The 18,762-nt window shown below is 38.3% G+C and overlaps 1 protein-coding gene across 2 annotated transcripts; it reads left to right on the top strand.

The window, feature by feature from the left end:
- The first annotated feature begins 4,326 nt into the window (after window positions 1–4,326).
- On the top strand, window positions 4,327–18,183 carry LOC112167468 (DDT domain-containing protein PTM). 2 transcript variants are annotated; one of them, XR_005800692.1, is made up of 11 exons: window positions 4,328–5,922; window positions 6,039–6,653; window positions 7,379–8,369; window positions 8,737–9,022; window positions 9,115–9,239; window positions 9,457–9,914; window positions 10,453–10,481; window positions 14,903–15,562; window positions 15,789–16,000; window positions 16,648–16,943; window positions 17,506–18,183. XR_005800692.1 is itself a non-coding variant. In XM_040507188.1 (10 exons), exons 1-10 carry the CDS (start codon window positions 4,598–4,600, stop codon window positions 16,321–16,323), a joined length of 4,716 nt encoding a protein of 1,571 aa, XP_040363122.1. In that variant the 5' UTR covers window positions 4,327–4,597; the 3' UTR covers window positions 16,324–16,472. The 2 variants fall into 2 exon arrangements, 1 of the variants encoding a protein (XP_040363122.1); XM_040507188.1 differs by lacking the exons at window positions 16,648–16,943; window positions 17,506–18,183 and adding an exon at window positions 16,309–16,472 and having other exon boundaries at window positions 4,327–5,922.
- The last annotated feature ends 579 nt before the right edge of the window (window positions 18,184–18,762 follow it).

Genomic DNA, 18,762 nt, shown 5'->3' with positions numbered 1-18,762 from the left:
CCAGAGTTTCTGAACTCAATAACTGCAGGTGGGCTGCCACCCCACAAGTTAACTTTGAAAGTAGGTGCTACAATCATGCTTTTAAGAAATATTGACCCTAAATTGGGATTGTGTAATGGTACTAGATTGTTGTGTCGTGGTTCGTACCAAATTTTGATTGATGCTGAGATACTAACAAGATAGTTTGCTGGGACTACAGTTTTTCTACCTAGAATTCCTTTGAAAAGTGCAGAAAATGCTGGGCTATCATTTCAACTAACAAGAAAGCAATTTATAGTCAAAGTAAGCTAGCTTCTCTTTGACCATAAACAAATCTCAAGGTCAGACTATTCCACATGTAGATGTTTACCTCCCAGATCATGTTTTTAGTCATGAACAATTATATGTTGCATTGTCGAGAGGAGTATCAGAGTCAACCACAAAAGTTTTAGTTAAAAAAGGATCCATAGTTGGTGAAGATGGCATATTTACGAAGAAGGTCGTATTTAAAGAAGTTTTGCTTCATTCAAACACAAATGATAGATCGTCTTCATAGGTACTTCAACATTTTTATTGATTAGAAACATACATATTTGATTGAATTTTTTTATATTACAATCTGTAACTTTGTGTAATTTTTTCTATTTGTAGGAATGGTTGAGACAGAAGTTTTAGGAGATGTGTTTCCATATTTTCCTGTGGTTGGTGCATGAAAAAATCCGTAAAAACGAACACTGCTTATCTCAGTAAACTTATTTTGAAAGAGTGGAACAAAAAGAAGCATGCACAATATGTACTCTTAAGCTCTGTTTCTTTTCCTTTAAATATGTTTTTATTTTGTGGTAGTTAACCAATTCCAATACTCTTAAGCTCTGTATATGTTTTTGTACAAAGTTTTATGTTTTTTACTAATGGATTGCGCAAGACATATAAAATATTTTATAATATTTGTATGGGGCTTGAGTTAGGTGATTTGCAAACACAAATTATATTGCACTCATGAGTAGTATTTCAAACACGCGTAGCAAGAAAGGAAGGAGAATACGCATGCGTGAGCGCAGCCCTTCCGCACGCGCGAAGGCTAGTGTGTGTGTGTGTGTGTATATATATATATTTTTTTTTTGAAAAAACAAAAATGAAAACATAGTAAAAAAAGAGGAAATGATCATTTATCCGATTTTAGGCTAAATATTGCCCACTTGCTCCACCAACTGTTTTTTAAGCCCATTTACCCAAAACACTCTAAGAGATTATTTCCCCTTTACCCAATTAATTCTTTTTTATTTTTTTTGAGACTTTTTTGCCCTCTCATTCTTTTTCACTTAGAGGGAGAAGTCATCCTCCACCTTGCCGGCCTCCGGTGACCAGTGGCAGGGCGCCGGCGACCGGAATCCGGCGAACGGTGACATGAATCCGGTGACCGTGACCGGAATCCGGCGACCGGTCCCTAATAATATCCAGTAACCATATTATTGCCCCCCAGTAATCATATTATTGCCCCCCAATAATCATATTATTGCCTCCCAAAAATCATATTATTGCCGTCCAGTGAATTGTATGAACTCCCAAAACCAAAATGAATACACTACAAGCACAATTGATCAATTTATAATCATATTATTGGCGCCCAATAATCATATTATTGCCTCCCAATAATCATATTATTGCCCCCCAATACAAAGTCCAATGTCTCTACTGCCTCCCAATAGACCACCAAAAATGCACATTTTTGTAGGATTCACAGATAATTTGACTTTAATACACAGTAAATAACATGTAACTTATCAAAACACCACACTATAGTGATCCCTGTCCCTCATTTCAAAGTCTATTGGGGGCCAATAATGTGTCTACTGCCCCCCAGTAGACCATCAAACAAACCCCACAGTTACATTGCAATGTCAGATTACTCACATTGTTGAAAAAAAGAACTGAACAACAATACTTAAATTGGTACAAAAAATAGCCGAGACGACGTCGTGTTGGTGTATCAACTAAATACAGGGAGCCCTAAATTGGTCGTCTTCCCCAAAATTTCCAAAGCAAAAGGGGCTTCTTCAATTTCAATGACGACGACGAGCAGTGAGAAGAAGAAGAAGACTCGGGAGTTGCCGAACCTGACGGAGTGCCATTGTTGCCACCTCAGAGTCGACCTCGCCAAATCCTCCAAGAACAACAAGCTTCAGATTCTCTACAGCGAGTGGCGGATCGTCCTCCTCTGCAACAAGTGCTTGGCCCGCGTCGAATCCACCGAGCTCTGCTCCTACTGCTTCAACGACTCGTCGTTCGGCCACTGCTTCTCTTGCCGCCAGTATAAGCGGCGAGTCCACCGGGATTGCGATTCCGAGTACCGCAGCGCCGCCGTCTGGTCCGGGTCATTGTCTGCTACCGCCGACTAGGTCTCTGTCTGCCCCGATTGCTGGGTGTCGGAGTCGCTGGCTAGGTGGAGGAGAAGTAGAAACATCAGTAGTAGTGGTAGAAAGAATAGGGCGGATTTGGGATTGGGGAGATCTAGAGTTTTGAATTATAAGAGGAAATGTGATCCAAATTCGACTGATTCGTCTACAGAGGATGGGAGAGGGAGCTCGCCGAACGTGAACAAGGACAGGAGAGGAAGAGAGAGAGAGAGAGAGAGAGAGAGAGAGAGAGAGAGATATATATATATATATATATATATATATATATATATATATAGAGTTTGGGAGGAGAAGGAGAGTTGAGAGAGAGACAGAGAGAGTGTATGAGGGCAATACTGTCACACACTGTTGGATTGGGTAGATGGGGTTAAAAAACTCTTAGTGGAGTAAGTGGGCAATTTTGATTCTAAAATTGGGTAAGTGGTCACGGCCCCAAAAAAAAATTATTATTACAGAAAGAAGATAGTGAGAGAGAAAAATGAGTTGTGAGATCCTTTTATTTTATTTTATTTTTAATAAATATATATTTTGTAAATATCATTGATTTTTGTTTTTGAGGTGAAAATGTCAATCTCATTAAGCATTTCAGCAAGCAGTACAATAATGACTTGCCCAGAGGGCCGTTAGTAGAAGCCATTACATAGAGTACACCCCTCACACGAGCATACTACTTAGCATACCCCTAGCACACTCACCTTTTTTGATTAAGCGCAAAAACAAGAAACAAAGTAACCCCGAAATTAATAAACTACCTACGAGGCTACTTGTTACTTGTCGAACTTCCCCACTCAAAAAAAGAAAATAATAGAGCCATCATCATTTCTTGAAAAATGATAATAACCGAAAGCGAAAATAAAAACAATAACCCTAATCATGCTATGAGCCCAAATTAAACCAGCCCACGCTAACCCCAACAGGCCCAATTATGAGAAACCCTAGCAAAAGCCCAAAGTCACCAAGAACAATTGCAACCCTGGTGGCCTCCAACCCACTACCACCGTTGTAGCCAACAAGGCTGCCACCAGTGAGAACACTATAGCCACCATCATCCTTGTATTGAGAAGTGCAAGAATGTATTGGATCATGACCTTGACCACCGATTGAAAAGCCAAAACTCGGCGCCGGCGCCCATTCACCCATGGATATAGCTCCATCGTCTTCCTCAATAATAGGGTCACCCGCCACAGCGACATCATGGAGAAGGAAGCCCAGTCTGGATTCACCACTACCTCCAATAGAAGAGCCTCCCTCCACAACATAGCTTCACATCTCTAATCTTGACCCGAAAGCACAAGAACGACCATCATCACCATCGGTGCTGCCATGCCAGCCGTCGCCGAGAAGGGGAGTAGAAGGGAGAGCGTTGTCCCCCTTCCGATTCCAAGGTACAAGACCACCATCAACTAAAGTCGATCGTCGTCGAGAGAACTCCCTTGCGAGAGTCGGGACGAGAAGGTGAGGAATCGCTCCTACGTCGCCATCGTCAATGCAACCAAAATGGACGGGATGCCCACCCATGCTGGTCGGAACTTTCAAGCCGCCATGAATCACCACGGCAAGAAACCCTAGAATAACCCAGAGGAGAGAAAAAGAGGACATATATTGGATACTTGTCTTTTACATATTCAGTAAATATCATTGATTTAATTAATTCACAAAGTATTTTATTTTTTAAGATTAATTCTGTCAAAATTTTTATTTTAGCTAACAATACATTTTCTCTTAATAATAGTGTAGATACATTTAAAAAAAAAATAGTGTAGTTAAGATTGTCCCAAAAAAAGAGAAATACTGTAGTATTAAAATTAAACGGTTCTTAAAAAAAAAAAAAAGTAATAATGTTCATGAATTTGATTTGACCATAAAAAGAAAGAAAGAAATTTTCTTTCTAAATAAAATCAGTTTTCGGAAGTTGAATGGGAAATTCTCACCAACCCCCGTTTATGTCTCGCTTTCGATCGAATCAGCCCCATTTGCATACTTCAACTAACTGCATATCTCGCCAGGGGAGTCAGTAGTCGGGGTCCTTCTTCCTCTCTCTCTCTCTCTCTCTTCACGTTGAAACCATTTTCTAGAGAGAGAAAGTTCGTTTCTCTCTCTCTCTCTCTCTCTTTTCCTCTTCTCTTCTCCCTACGACCCAAAAAAAAAAAAAACCCAAAAACCAATAAAAATCAATGAGAGAGAAAGAGAGGATTTGAAGAATGGAGTTCGTCGGGAGAAGTGTGAGGAAAGAGTTGAAAGGCGTCGTCGGAACTGTGAAATCCTACTCCGCCTCCTCCGGCTTCTTCCAGGTCCTCTTTGAAGACGGAAATTCCGAACAATTGGACTCGGCCCAGCTCTCTCTCCTCCTCCTCGCCGACCCCGCCCCGGCCCGAAAACCCAAGAAACGACGCCGTACAGGTAATTCTGATCCCAATTACAGAGGGGAGGATGAGCATGCTAGCAGTAATTCTAGTCCAGAAAAGGAGCAGGGGATTGATTTGAATGCGGGCTTTAATTTTAGCTTAAATGATGCTGCTGACCTGAATGTTGGTGAGGAGAGAGATTGTATTGATTTGAATTTGGATGCCAGCGGTTGTGATTCTGTTGACAATTTCGATGGGCCTAGTTTGGGCCAAGGGACCAAGCGGAGGGGTTGCGATTTCGATTTGAATTTGGAGGTTGCTGAGGAGGGGGACAGTGAAGACAAGTTTAAAATTAGTCCCAAGTTTGAGAGGATTGAAGAGAGTCGAAGCAGCGGAGACGCCCAAGGAAATGTTGCTGAGGATGGGAATGTTAATGAGACCCGGAAGCAAGTGTGTATTGATATTAATCAAGAAGTTCCCTTGAATGGCATTGAGTGTGCTGCTGTTGGGGAAGGACTCGGTAATGAGAACCGGTGGTCCAGTGGAGATATGAAGGTCGAATCTTCTCTTGGGGATTTGAATGCTAGTGCTGTTAAGGATAACGGTATGGTGGAAGATGGTCCTTCTGAAGCTGCTACTCCAGTGACTCATGGGCACCCAGGCGATTCAGCAAGTCCAAGCATTCAAAAAAGTAGCCGAAGGAAGAGAAGAAGGCTACCGGATAATTTGATGTCTAATTCTACAGAGACAGTTTTGAGGAGAAGTTCTCGCAGAGGATCTGCTCGGAATCATGTTTCCGTTGCATCATCTGCCGTTAGTAATCCTGTGTCCTCTTCTGCAGCTACTGCAGTAACAGAGGACGTACCGGTGATTTCTGGCAGTGAAGAAGCCGATCAGCCTAGTGTTGCCCCTCAGAAGCTCGGATTACCTCCTTCGTCACAACGTTTGAATTTAGAGGGCATTCCCGTACTTGACCTTTTTTCTATTTATGCCTGTTTGAGATCATTTAGTACAATATTGTTTCTGAGTCCCTTCAAGTTGGAGGATTTTGTGAGAGCACTGCAATGCAACTCTCCTAGTTTGTTATTTGATTCTGTTCATGTTTCTATTTTGCAAACGCTAAGAAAGCATTTGGAGTCCCTTTCAAATGAAGGTTCCGAATCTGCTTCTGATTGTCTAAGGTATATTCTTTTGTCCTCGTATTGTTATAATATTCTTTCATCCTTTTGGCGACTTCATACTGCCTGGGTTTGTTGCTTAACGTGTTTTCATTTTTTATTTCTTTTATTTGATGTAGGAGTCTTAATTGGGATTTCCTGGACTTAATTACGTGGCCAGTTTTCATGGTTGAGTACTTTCTGATTCATTGTTCAGGACTGAAACCTGGATTTGACCTCGGTCACTTTAAGCTATTAAAAAGTGACTACTACAGTCAGCCTGCTTCTCTAAAGGTTGAGATTCTTCGCTGTCTATGTGATGATTTGATAGAAGGGGAAGCCATAAAGTCGGAGATTAATAGAAGGTGTTCGACATCTGAACATGACATGGGTTTTGATCGTGATGTAAACTTTGACGTCTGCAAGAAAAGGAAGGCTTCTGCGCAAATTGCTGGTAGCTCCAGTTTGAATGATGAAAATGTTGATGAAACCCCTGACTGGAATAGTGATGAATGTTGCCTCTGTAAGATGGAAGGGAACTTAATATGCTGTGATGGCTGTCCAGCAGCTTACCATTCAAGATGTGTGGGAGTTGTCAATGATCTTTTGCCGGAGGGTGATTGGTATTGCCCTGAATGTATGATTGATAGGCACAAACCTTGGATGAAACTCCGCAAGTCACTGCGAGGTGCAGAGCTATTAGGAATTGATCCTCATGGTCGGCTATATTTTAAAAGCTGCGGCTACCTGTTGGTGTAAGTCTGGTTTTTTCACCTTCGCATGACTCGGTGTAATATCAATGCTTGTTCCTTTATCAACATTATTTCCCCTTATTCTTTACTTCGCTCTTGGTTTCAAAGTACCCAAGCATCTTCCTTAAGATCAATTTCATGAGAAACAAGCATTAATGATATATGAGTTCCCTCAAGATCTTTTAAAAACCTAATGTATGAAGAAGTGTTAAAATTCTTGTGGTTCTCCCAAAATCATCTTAAGTTACATAATAAGTCATCAAATATTTTTTTAATTGCTAACCAATCAGTTCCATTTACAATTTGGCTTGTCCATGAAAACCCCCTACCATCATCGAAGTCCATTAGCAAGTTATCATACATGTCATTCATTAATGTTACCCTCGGATTCAACACAACCTCTCTCCATCTGTTTCTGTCTCTGTGTGTGTGTGTGTGTGCGCGCGCGCGCGCGTGCGTGCAATTGCTTTTGGAAAAAAATTGCAGTACCAAGCTATTTTCGGTAGGTGTGTTAATCTAATCAAGAGTAGGGAGAAAGGGCTTGACTTCTGAATTGCTATTTCTTGATGGGAAAAGATTACTATAATTTTTTTCCTCATAATGAGCATGTGTTCTATCTTGTGGGACAAGTATGTTGTGATTTCATATCTCTATGTTATTTACTGCTACTTGTGGTCACTCTGATATATATTTTTGGCTTCAATCTGTTTATGGATTTGTACTTGCAGATCTGGTTTTTGTGATGATGAATCTGCATTTAATTACTATCACAGAGATGATCTAAACAAGATTATTGAAGTGTTAAGGTCTTCAGAATTTTCCTATGGTGGGATATTATTGGGAATCTATAAGCACTGGGACATTCCTACTACCTTTAATGGAGCAATTAGTAGCAAGCCCCTGGACCAATTGGAATTTTCAGAAACAGGTGATGCTAAAAATGAGACGCATGAGGATAGAAAACTGCAAGAGAAGTTTTGTAATCTCGTTTCTGATGTTTCAAATTCTGTTCAAGTGCTGAGAAGGACTGTCATTCAGGATGATTCAAATAATCTTGCTGATATTTCAAATCAATCAGATTTGGTCAGAAAACTGCCTGAAGACTGTTCTTTGACATCTACTTGCTTAGATGTCAGACAAGAGAGCAACGGTTCTATTGATCTTGGAAAAATTTCATCTGCTATAACCACTAGAAAAGAGGGCACTTCAGAAGTGGATTGTGGAATTGATTACATGAACTACTACAGTTTTGGCCAAATTGCTTCATCTGTTGCAGAGGAGTTGTCTAAATCATCAGAAAAGAATAAGGAAGGTGCACTAAATACAGTAGATGAAATAATATCTGCGCAGATGAAGACCATTATAAAAAAATCTTCCAAGTTTTCCTGGCCAAATATTGAGAACTTAAATATAGATGTGCAGAAAGAGAAATGTGGGTGGTGCTTTTCTTGCAAATATCCTGCTGATGATAGGGATTGCTTGCTTATCATGAGTAAGCTGCCTTTACAGGATGTTTCCAAGACTGATGTAGTTGGACTTCAATTGAAAAATATTCCCAAAGATCATCTTAATGATGTCAGCTGTCAAATTTTGTCCATTCATGATCGCCTGCTTGGGCTTCTGTTGGGTCCGTGGTTGAACCCCCATCATACAGAATACTGGCGGAATAGTCTTCTTAATGCATGCGATCTTGCCTCTGTTAAGCATTTACTGCTCCTTGTAAGCATTTTCTCTATAAAATTTACTGCAGCTGTCAATTCACCTGCTAAACATTTATGGTGGCCTAACATTAATCTTTTAATAGAATTGTAGTCCAAACCTTAGGGCCTATCAGTTGTCCTGTTTATCTCTTTGTTAAAATATTCAGTAGGATCCTTTGGAACCTTGGCTACTTCCTATTCATATGGCACAAATTTGTATACTGTACCTAATTACAAATTAAGTAGTTTGTGTGGAGGTATACTTATGCGTACCATACCTTATTAGTTTATTTCAAAGGGCATTTTGCATTGCCATTACTTATGTGGTATCTTGATTTTTCCCTTTAATACTATCCCTAAGTTTTGGTGAAATGGTCATCATGCAGCTAGTGGAAAATTTGCATCATCGTGCATTGTCCGCAGATTGGTTGAAACATGTGGACTCTGTTGTTACCATGGGTTCAGCTTCTCATGTTGTGACTTCATTACGTGCATACTCAAAGAACATGAACAGCAGAAAGAGGCCCAAGTTTTCTGATATTGATTCAAATCCATCTTCAAATGCCGGCAGTGGATTGGGAATGTTTTGGTGGAGGGGTGGCAGGCTTTCTCGTCAGGTGTTTGGTTGGAAGATTTTGCCTCGCTCCTTGACTTCTAAGGCTGCCAGACAAGGTCTGTTGTGTTCTCTTTCTTCTACATGTGTTTCAGTAGTTAATCAACTTAATAACTATTCTGAACTCGATTCATGTTCTAAAATTCTGCAGGTGGGTGCACAAAAATAATGGGAATATTGTATCCTGAGAATTCAGAATATGCAAAGAGAAGCAAATATATTGCCTGGCGAGCTACTGTTGAGATGTCGACTAGTGCAGAACAGCTTGCTTTGCAGGTAATCTCGGTTTATGCACCTATTTCTCTTAAGTGCTGATGTTCAGGTTGTTCAATGACCTAGTTTTCTCGCTTTATCTGTTATGAATGTATTTCATGAGTTTTTGGTGGCTCACCTGAGTGGTTGTAGGCCCAATTGCTCTGACCATTAAAATTCATGCTTTTTAATAAGCATCATTTAGAACATTTTGGTCCATAAAATCTTGCCATGGTTTCAGGTTAGGGAGCTTTATTCAAACATTAGGTGGGATGATATTGAGAACACACACCCGCTGCCTACATTGGACAAGGAATCTACAAAATCAATCAAGCTTTTCAGGAAAGTTATTGTCCGCAGGAAGTGCTCAGAAAAGGGAGTGGTTAAGTATCTTCTTGATTTTGGCAAGAGAAGAGCAATCCCCGACATTGTCAGGAAACATGGTTCTGTGCTTGAAGAACCATCTAATGAGAGGAAAAAGTATTGGCTTGAAGAATCATATCTTCCTCTGCATCTTTTGAAAAATTTTGAGGAGAGAAGAATTGCCCGCAAGTCTAGTGATGGGAAGTCTGGTAAAGTTCTTGCAGTTGGTAGAGTAATGCGGCCCCCGGATGAAAAGGGATTTGCTTATTTGTTTTCCAAAGCAGAAAGATCAGAGTATTATAAGTGTGGACACTGCCACAAAGATGTCCTGATAAGGTACTAAATCTTTTATTTTATTTTTTGTAAGTTTTTATCATCTCATATTGTTATTTTGCTTGTGATATTTTATTTTTACTTTGATAGCTGTTTTTAGTAAATTATATTTTTATGTGAGGAGGATGTCACTCAGAAACTTCTAATTTTGAAGTTAGTGTAACTGTGCAAGAAATTCTTTCCCCAATCTCTGGAGGATAGAGATAGGAATATTGGACTCGAAGCTTTGTAAGCCTCTCACTTAGTTGGATGACATAAACTATCTAGGGAACAAGCAACAAGGAACTGTGGAAACATAGGTTTTTCTAATAAGACGTTTTTTTTTTGTGCGTGGAAATATGAGGACGAACTTGGAACATATTGATTTGCAGAGTTTGAGGAAGTACTTATAGGATTTGAGTAGATGGTCAATCTGTGGTGTTGCTAGTCATGTTAAATGATCAGGTCTCTGAGATTGTCATGCATGTTAAATCTTGCATTACTTTTGTTTTCCACTTCATTTATCATTGACTTCTTTTTTTCCCCCCCCTCAATATGACAGGGAAGCTGTGAGTTGTCAATTGTGCAGAGGTGTGGTTTCCTCCCTTCCTTTTGTTTTTTCCCTTCATATTGTTGTTATGCGCTTTTGAAATATTGCTAGGTACAATATGGTATTGGTACTTTGTATACTCTAGGTTTCTATTATTATTATTATATATATTTTTTAAATTAGTTTTACTCTTGTTTTGCTTCTTCTGTTTTGTGCACTTGTGCACACACTGCTGGTTTTTGAAATTTCAAGAGAAATATTATTTGCCAAAATTTACAGCATGTTGGTATTCAACTATTCATAAACCCTGGCTGTTGCAGGGGCAGCGAAGTTGTGAAGTTTATATGTCATTTAGAACATAGTTGTCCATTTTGTGCTGCTAGAATCTTAAATTTGTTGGCAAAAGTCATATTCATGATGAGTTTGGAGAATCTTAGTTGAAACCTGAGTGATTAGGTCCCTTTTCTTTGCACGTGTGCAAGAGCTTTTTTCTTTGTTTCTGTTGAAATATTGGGTCCTTTTCCTCGAGATTGGGACCCTCTATTTAGCTTTTGATAAGAAATGTGCATTCATTTGAAACAAATAAAGAAAGTTGTTGAGCTTATAGGGAGTACTTGATTTTATTAATCTGGCTGACGTCTATGTTTAGTTTGCATTAGTACAAATCTTTGCTAGGCTATTTATTTGTCTGAGTCAATACTTGTATTTTCCACTGTAAGAGGCCGATCTATTGCTGCCCAAAGTGCACTTTGCCCAATTGGATCATATACATTTTGGAGAATCTGGGTTGAGCTGGGGTAATCTTGGCCTCTTGTGTATCATCATTAGTTGAGAAAAATTGTGGAAAACTAATGTTGGTAATGTAGTGTTTTGTGAGATTTGGCGAGAAAGGAAAGATGGGAATATTCAGATTTGTAGCTTTATCTACTGTGGACCCTTTTCTGTGGCGAGAAATTATTTTTGTAACTCATTGGAAGGTTTGTATCCTTCATATGTTATATTCTGAACCCAAATCTACTGCTCGGTAAACTAATGAAGAAAAAATAGCGTATAAGAATTTTGGAGACACACACTGGAGGTTGTTATAGGAAGTATGTTGTTTTAAGCATTAGGTATTCATATGACTTATATTTGCTTGTAGTGTATAAGCAAACAACCCATAAAAACATCAAACCATGAAGAATTAGTATCCCAACCAAAAAGACTGGTCACTAATGTAGCACTTTGCAATGATTATGTAGTCAAAATTGACATAGCACACAATCGATGTGAGGCTCAAGTTTGTACACGGAAAACTAGGGCATTACTATACTCTACACCATCCTTCCTGTTAGGACCATGGCCTCAAGTCCAGACCATTAATCTTTGATACCCTTCTTCCTGCGGATATGTTTTCACATTAGCAAAATATCCAAAGATAATAGTAGCGAATGAGATTTCTACTACCGCTTATTCAGGCAAGCCAACAGACATATGATGTGGTTTTAGGGCTAGCACAGACTGACAACAGTCACATAAAGCTGGGTTATTATAGATTTGGTGATAGCATTTAAAGCTGCAATATCAATCATAAATATCTAGATTATATCAACTTACCTTTTCAATCAACTCATTCAATCTGAACTATCTTTTATTTGTTTATTTATTCTTGCTCATGCACAATATTTGGCAATTTGTCAGAAATGGAAAAGTGCTGATTAGTTATGAATAAATGATTGAGTTGAGATCGGTATATTGTTCTGTGTGTGGAATAAACTAGATTTCCATGGAAATCCCTCCTTTCCTTGTATGCATGGTCTCTCTCCCTTCTTAGAAGTCTTCTTCTTCTATTATTTTATTTTATTTTTAGTTTTTTGGAGGTGGAGGAGAGACTGTAATAGCAGTTTATCCTCTCGGAGAATTCCAATACTAGCTCGTTTTGGCTCCGCATATATCTTTAGTCATATACCGATATTTGGTTTTGATCATTCCAATAAATCTATAAGTTGCATGTTTTGACGATTGATTATTTAAAGGCCACAGTGAATTGGCACATGATTATCGATCATTTAATTAGCAAGTATCATGTATCATAAACCCTAAATTTCCTATATCATTTTGTGAGCAACTCTAAAAAAATAAAAAAAAATTGAATCAATCAAGACAACATGGCCTATCTTAAAACTTTATGTCCACAACACCTTCCATTTTCGTACTATTTCATACAATTCGTACCCAAAATATTATCTATTTTAATTGCTATAGCCTATAATTTGCAGGGAAGTATAGTATTTTTTTTGTCCTTTTCTGTTTACATGCAATATATCTTACAAATTGGTTGCTCATGCTGGCCACATAACAGATCATTTCTCAAGCAATGATGTTTTTTTATTGTATCGAAATATTGAATCCATTTTCTGAACTACCAGTGAACTTCTATAGTTGTACATCCAGTTGGCCTATTTATCATTTATTGAATATAAACTCACTGTTTTCTGAATCTAGAAAGTTATTATTCCTAATTGTTTCACAGTCTATTACAAAATGGATCTTCAAAAACTGAAATTACTAAGAATTGCCTCAAGTTTTTTTCTTTTTGATGATTTGACTCATGTTAGATCTATTACATGCTTGTCTATAGCTTTTGACAAAAGCAGTGCTTTCAACTTGTTATAGACCCAGCTAGTGAACATGCAGCAATGTGTCATTTATTTCTCATACGATTGAGAGGGTTTAAGTGGAACTTGGGGTTTATGAGGAATCAAGATGATTAGGAGACATAGGAAGTTTCAGATTTGTTGGGATTAGTAGAAATAGTGAGTTTGAGAAGGGATGTGAGGAGATGGTAGTTGGAAGCTTCTGATGCTTTCTCCTCGATATCTTTGCGCAAGTTTCTGATTGAGGATAGCTCTGATCAAAATTTCTTTCCAGCAAACTTTATCTTGAATGCCAAAGTTTCTCCCAAGGTCAAGGTCTTAGGCTGGTTGGTGGCGCATGAGAGGGTGAATACCTGCAAGGGTGGTCAACGGAGGAGGCCAAATTGTTGATTTATCTCATTGGTGTGTCTGGTGTACATTGAATTGAGTGCAAATCATATATATATATATATATATATATATATACAGATCATATCCAGAGCGATGCCTCGCTCTGAAATTTCAGAGCGAGGTTAGGGTTTAGGGTCTCTTTTCAGTCGCATATCCACATCTCGACCGTTCAGTTTTTAGCTATTAATGTATAGATCATCTCTGCAAAATTTCAACCAAATTGATGGTCTTTAAGGTATATAACTCGCTTAAACCAGTGGACGAACTGAATCTGTCCAACCTGAACCGTACTAGCTTTAAGGCAGTTATCAATGCCTTAACGACCATCAATTTGGCTGAAATTTTGTAGAGATGATCTATACATTAGTACCTAGAAACTGAACGGTTGAGATGTAGATATATATATAGATCCTATCCAGAGCGAGGCATCGCTTTGAAATTTCAGAGCGAGGTTAGGGTATATATATATATATATACAGATCCTATCCAGAGCGAGGCATCGCTTTGAAATTTCAGAGCGAGGTTAGGGTATATATATATATATATATATGGCAATGTCTCTGGCAATAGTTAGGTAAAGTGGTTGGGGTGACAAGGGAGTCTCTACTGTAAAATACTGCTTTATTACTCAAAACCGTTCTGGTTTTAAAGGCAAAGTTGTGGGGCTGTGGTTTGTTTACTGTAGTTTGGGTGTTTTGGATGGTAAGAAACAGAAGAATTTTTTATGTTGATGAAGGTGCAGGGGTAGAGTAAGAATTTTGGTTGGCTCTTCACTACAGTTTCTGAGGGTTATGAAGATTATAGTTTTTTCTTGTATTTGATGGACTGTAGAGCAGCAGCAGTTTAGAGTTTGTTGTTCTCTTTTTGGGTATTTTTCATTGGGTTTCTTGGTTTTCACTTGAGCTTTTGCTATGTCTCTATTGTGCGGACATCTTGTGCAGTACGTTGTATTTATCCCTTGTCTAATAAAATTTGTTTTTTATTGTTCTATAATAATAATTATTATTATTAATCTTACTATTATTGTGATTAGTTTTTTAGAAAAACAGACTCCATCTAGCCACTGATGCCCTGTTGTTTTACTTGAGGGGGCCCTCTTCTTGAGGCCTTTTCTACTGAGCTCTTCCAGAGGCTGCTGTCTACTGAGCTTTGCCTGAGGTTTCTTTGGACTTATAACCCCATGTTTTTCGGTTAACAATTATTGCTTCTGTTAATGTTCTGGGTTTTCCTCCTTGTTCTTGTTGGATTTTGGTAACAAATATTCAAGTCAGCAGTAATCCCTTTTCTTTTGGTGTGGTGTCGTTAGACTTTTGCGGCGGATTACCTATGATTCACATAATACTTTATTTTGTTAGTGTAACTAGAACTTCATGCTTGTCATTGATACTCTTATATTTATTAAGCTTGCTGTCTAATCTCTGAGGTATGAATTTCAGGATTTTTCCACAAAAGGCATGCGAAGAAGTCTGCTGGGGCCATTGTTTCCGAGTGTACGTATACATGCCACCGATGCCAGAATGGGGTCTCTGCGAAGATTGATACAAAAAGAGGGAAAGCTGATAAAAAGAGAGGAAAAGTTGGTATGAAAAGAGGGAAAGTTGAAACAAAAATAGAGAAAGTACAGTCACAGAAATGTAAAAATTCTCAAACTGATCGTAGATCACTGCGTTTGAGAAGCAAAAGAAAAGCTTTAGCTGGAGGAAGACAGGTACAATTGAAAAATAGCAAAAAGGTTCCTGTAAGTGTACCTTTACGCCGCTCTCCAAGGAAAGCTAAATGCTTGACGTTGCAAAATAAAAAGCATAGCAAACGCAAGAAAGGGAAACAAAGCAAATCCAAGAAGCGGACGTATAAGAAACCAAAGACAGGGACCTTGTGTCAGAAGAAGAGAACACAAGTTTATCGCAGTTACTGGCTAAATGGTCTGCAGTTGTCTAGAAAGCCAAATGATAAACGTGTTATGCTTTTTAGGGAGAAAAAACTACTTGCTCACTGTGGCTGTTCTTCTATCGTTCTCGGTCAACTCAAATGCCAGCTCTGTTGTGAAGCAGAATATGCATCTACTTTAGATTATATCGGGTGTGAACTATGTGGAGGTAATGATGAGCTCATTCAAGTGAACCTTTTAAATGTACGGTTTGATGCTCATTGGGATAGTTATAGGTGAATCAGTGACTGTTTGATTAGGTATCTGCTGAACATGATGTCAATCTCCCCTACCTGCATGACATGAATGTTCCTCTTTAATTTATATAGAGGTTTTGTTTATAATAAATAAATAAATAAATACATCACTTTTTTTCTTTGATTCTACCTTGGCAGAGTGGTTTCATGGGGAGGCTTTTGGGCTGGATTCAGAGAACATTGATAAGCTCATTGGATTCAGGTGCCATGTGTGTCGTAAAACAGAACCTCCTGTCTGCCCCCATCTGGTAGTTGTGAAAACTGATGTGTCCCAATTGGCTGAAGCTCAAACTGATGGTTCTGTTGATTGTTCAGAGGAAGTACCTAATGCAGTCCCGACTTTGAGTGAGGTATATTCATAGCTCTAAAACCATAGCAGGAGTCTGTTATTCTACTTTCTGGACCCTCAACTTTTCAAGTACAAACTAATTTTGATACAATAGCAAACCCAAAAAGAAAACGTATGGTGTCATGTAAATTTGTGTTATTTGGTGCTTAGTACTTGGTATTAAATTGCGATTGAATCAATTTGCTTGATGCTGACAAGATAACTAATGGTTGGGTTTACATTTGGAGTTAATGGAGTAGTGAGTACAAAAGACTTTCAATCTTTAAAATAAACTTACTGCTGTGTTTTCTGTCTCGTTGATATGTCTAGATGGATCAGGATTAAAGACAAAATACGATTCGGTACTTCAGCAGAAGTTTTCCTGCTAATTTTAGGGAATGCAGTTTCAACAAGTATCGTATTTGGTCTTAGAAAAGGAAAGGTATAGGGGATAGGTTTTGGTTTGATATGATCAAAAACATTAAGTGATTTTCTCAAGAGAGATCACAGAGGGACATAGGTAAAGTTCGTTGAACCTCTAACAACAAATTTTATGTGCCTTTTCCTTTCAATTGTTCTTGCTGTTTTTTTACATAATGCTATATTTAGTTTGCATAGTCGTGGAAAAGCGCATTAATCTCTACACTAACAATTTACCTACTATTGCAGATTACATGCAAATGAGTTAATTTGGCATTGCAAGATGGGTTCTTCATTGGGTATGCGATCCGATTCATGTGATCGTAGATGGAGGGATTCTTATTGGTGGGGGCACTTGCATAATTTTGAAAGGATTGGGTTTCACATTTCTTCCAATCAAGATTTTTGACAAGGAGAGAGCGTTTTGATTAGGAGAAGTGGAAGGTCAGAAGGTACATCCATGCAATGAAGAAATTTGTGGCGATGAGGCTATATATCAAGAACCATCATTATGAGCAAATGAATTGACAGAACAGGCCAAATTGGTAAAACTCTTACCCTAAAGCTGTAATTAGTTTGCCAAAAAAAAAAAATGTCTATAATGTTGGTGTTCCTGCAAGAATAGAATAAGTAACTTTCTGTTTCTTTCTACAAGATCTGTGTTTTATGTGCTCTTATGTCATTTAGCAATTTTTATATCAAACGTGTTTGTATTTGTGCATCCATCTGGGAATAAGAGCATATGCCACACACATGCACTCTCTCTCTCTCTCTCTCTCAATAATATTTTTGTTTCATCAGATGGCCAAGTTGTCTTGATTCGGTGAGCATATGACTTATGCAAGGAATCATTTAGGCTATGTGATTTTGCTTCCATTGTCCTAAACACCCTAAGTGCTGTGGTTAATAATGACTCTTTTTAGACTTTCTTAACTCATGTTATTCTTAATCCATTGCAATAACATTCCACCATTTAATTTGAGAGGCGAGTCTTCCCATAGAAGCTTTGTTTTTCACCTAGTAAAGCTTTTGGTTTTTCTCTTATCTGCTGATTAGTATTGGGAGGAGATTTGTAGTAGGCTCTCACGTGAAATCTTTGCCTTGCAGGTTAAATTGGAAACTCCTCAGAATGGGTTCCAGGGAGGGACTTTTTATAGAGTTGCCTGACAACATTTGATTCGGTTGTAGAAGATCCAGTTTTTTTTTTTTTTTTTTTCAATCCTGGTCTGATCGATATTAGTTCATTTAGCTGTTGTTAATATTATAATTCTTGCAATTAAATCTGAGTAGGGTAGAGATGGAAAATAGTTCTGTTTTAGGAGATGGGTAGGCATTTTAGACGATATACAATTTTTTCTCAGTCAAAGTAGATGGACGATAGTAGCAGTTAGATATTAGGTTGCCATGGTGTTTCGTTTTAGGATGGGGTAGACAATAGACATGTTAGATGATTTGCATTTTTTTCTCTAAGTCGTGGTAGACAATGTGATCACTGAACTTGGCCATGGTGTTCCTAATGTTGCCATCTAATTGGCTCCCCCTTTCTGTGTCCCAAGCGTTCCATTTGGATCAGCTGGGAGGGGGTTGTTGTTGTGGTTTTGCATTGTAGACTTTCTTTTCATTAAAAAAAAAAGTAAATGGACAATAGTAGTAGTTAGATCTTAGATTCTTAAATGAAGTCGCAAGGCTTCTCAAGTCTGTTAAGATTTGTATTGATTTTAGTGGTATGTTCTAGGATCTGGGAATTCAGCTTCGACTTATTTTACTGACAGAAGGTTGCATACATTGGTGATCTGTGTTTTGTGCAATCCAACTGCTTAGAGCTTGATCAAACAAGAAATGGATACATCTGTTGGCCAAATCAGCCACGGTATAATTTATTTATGGGGTTATCCATAAAACAGAGAACAACACTTTTTGATAGAAAGGTGAGAAATACTATGCATTTGAAAAGATTAGCAGATAATTTTATGGTAGGATTATTCTACCGAACTTTTCGGAGACGAGATTAATAAGGTGGCCAGAATAAGTGATGTGATTTTTCTGGTAATCATCTCCCCGTCTTTGTTCGAGTCCAACAAGATATCTTGAATTGAGTTTTTCGAAGTTCAAAGGATGTTTGATCAAAGAAGTTACTGCCTGCTAATGAAGGTATGAATAAATGACAAGGTAAAAAAAGAAAGAAAGAAAGGTTTTGTGATTGGAGGCTTGTTTACGGATTCTTTTCTATCAAAGTTTCGGTCTGATTCTGCCTGAGAATCTTTTTGGCCGGTTTCTTACCGATGCCCTAACTAAAGGGATTGACATTATTTTTGAGAAAGAAATATTATGTATACTCCAGGATTATATTTTTTGAAAGAAATA

This window comes from Rosa chinensis, chromosome 5 (genome assembly GCF_002994745.2).
Source record: "Rosa chinensis cultivar Old Blush chromosome 5, RchiOBHm-V2, whole genome shotgun sequence".
In the NCBI taxonomy this organism is placed as follows: domain Eukaryota; kingdom Viridiplantae; phylum Streptophyta; class Magnoliopsida; order Rosales; family Rosaceae; genus Rosa; species Rosa chinensis.
The sequence above is the reverse complement of the archived record's forward strand: the minus strand, read 5'-3'. Positions and strand labels throughout refer to the sequence as shown.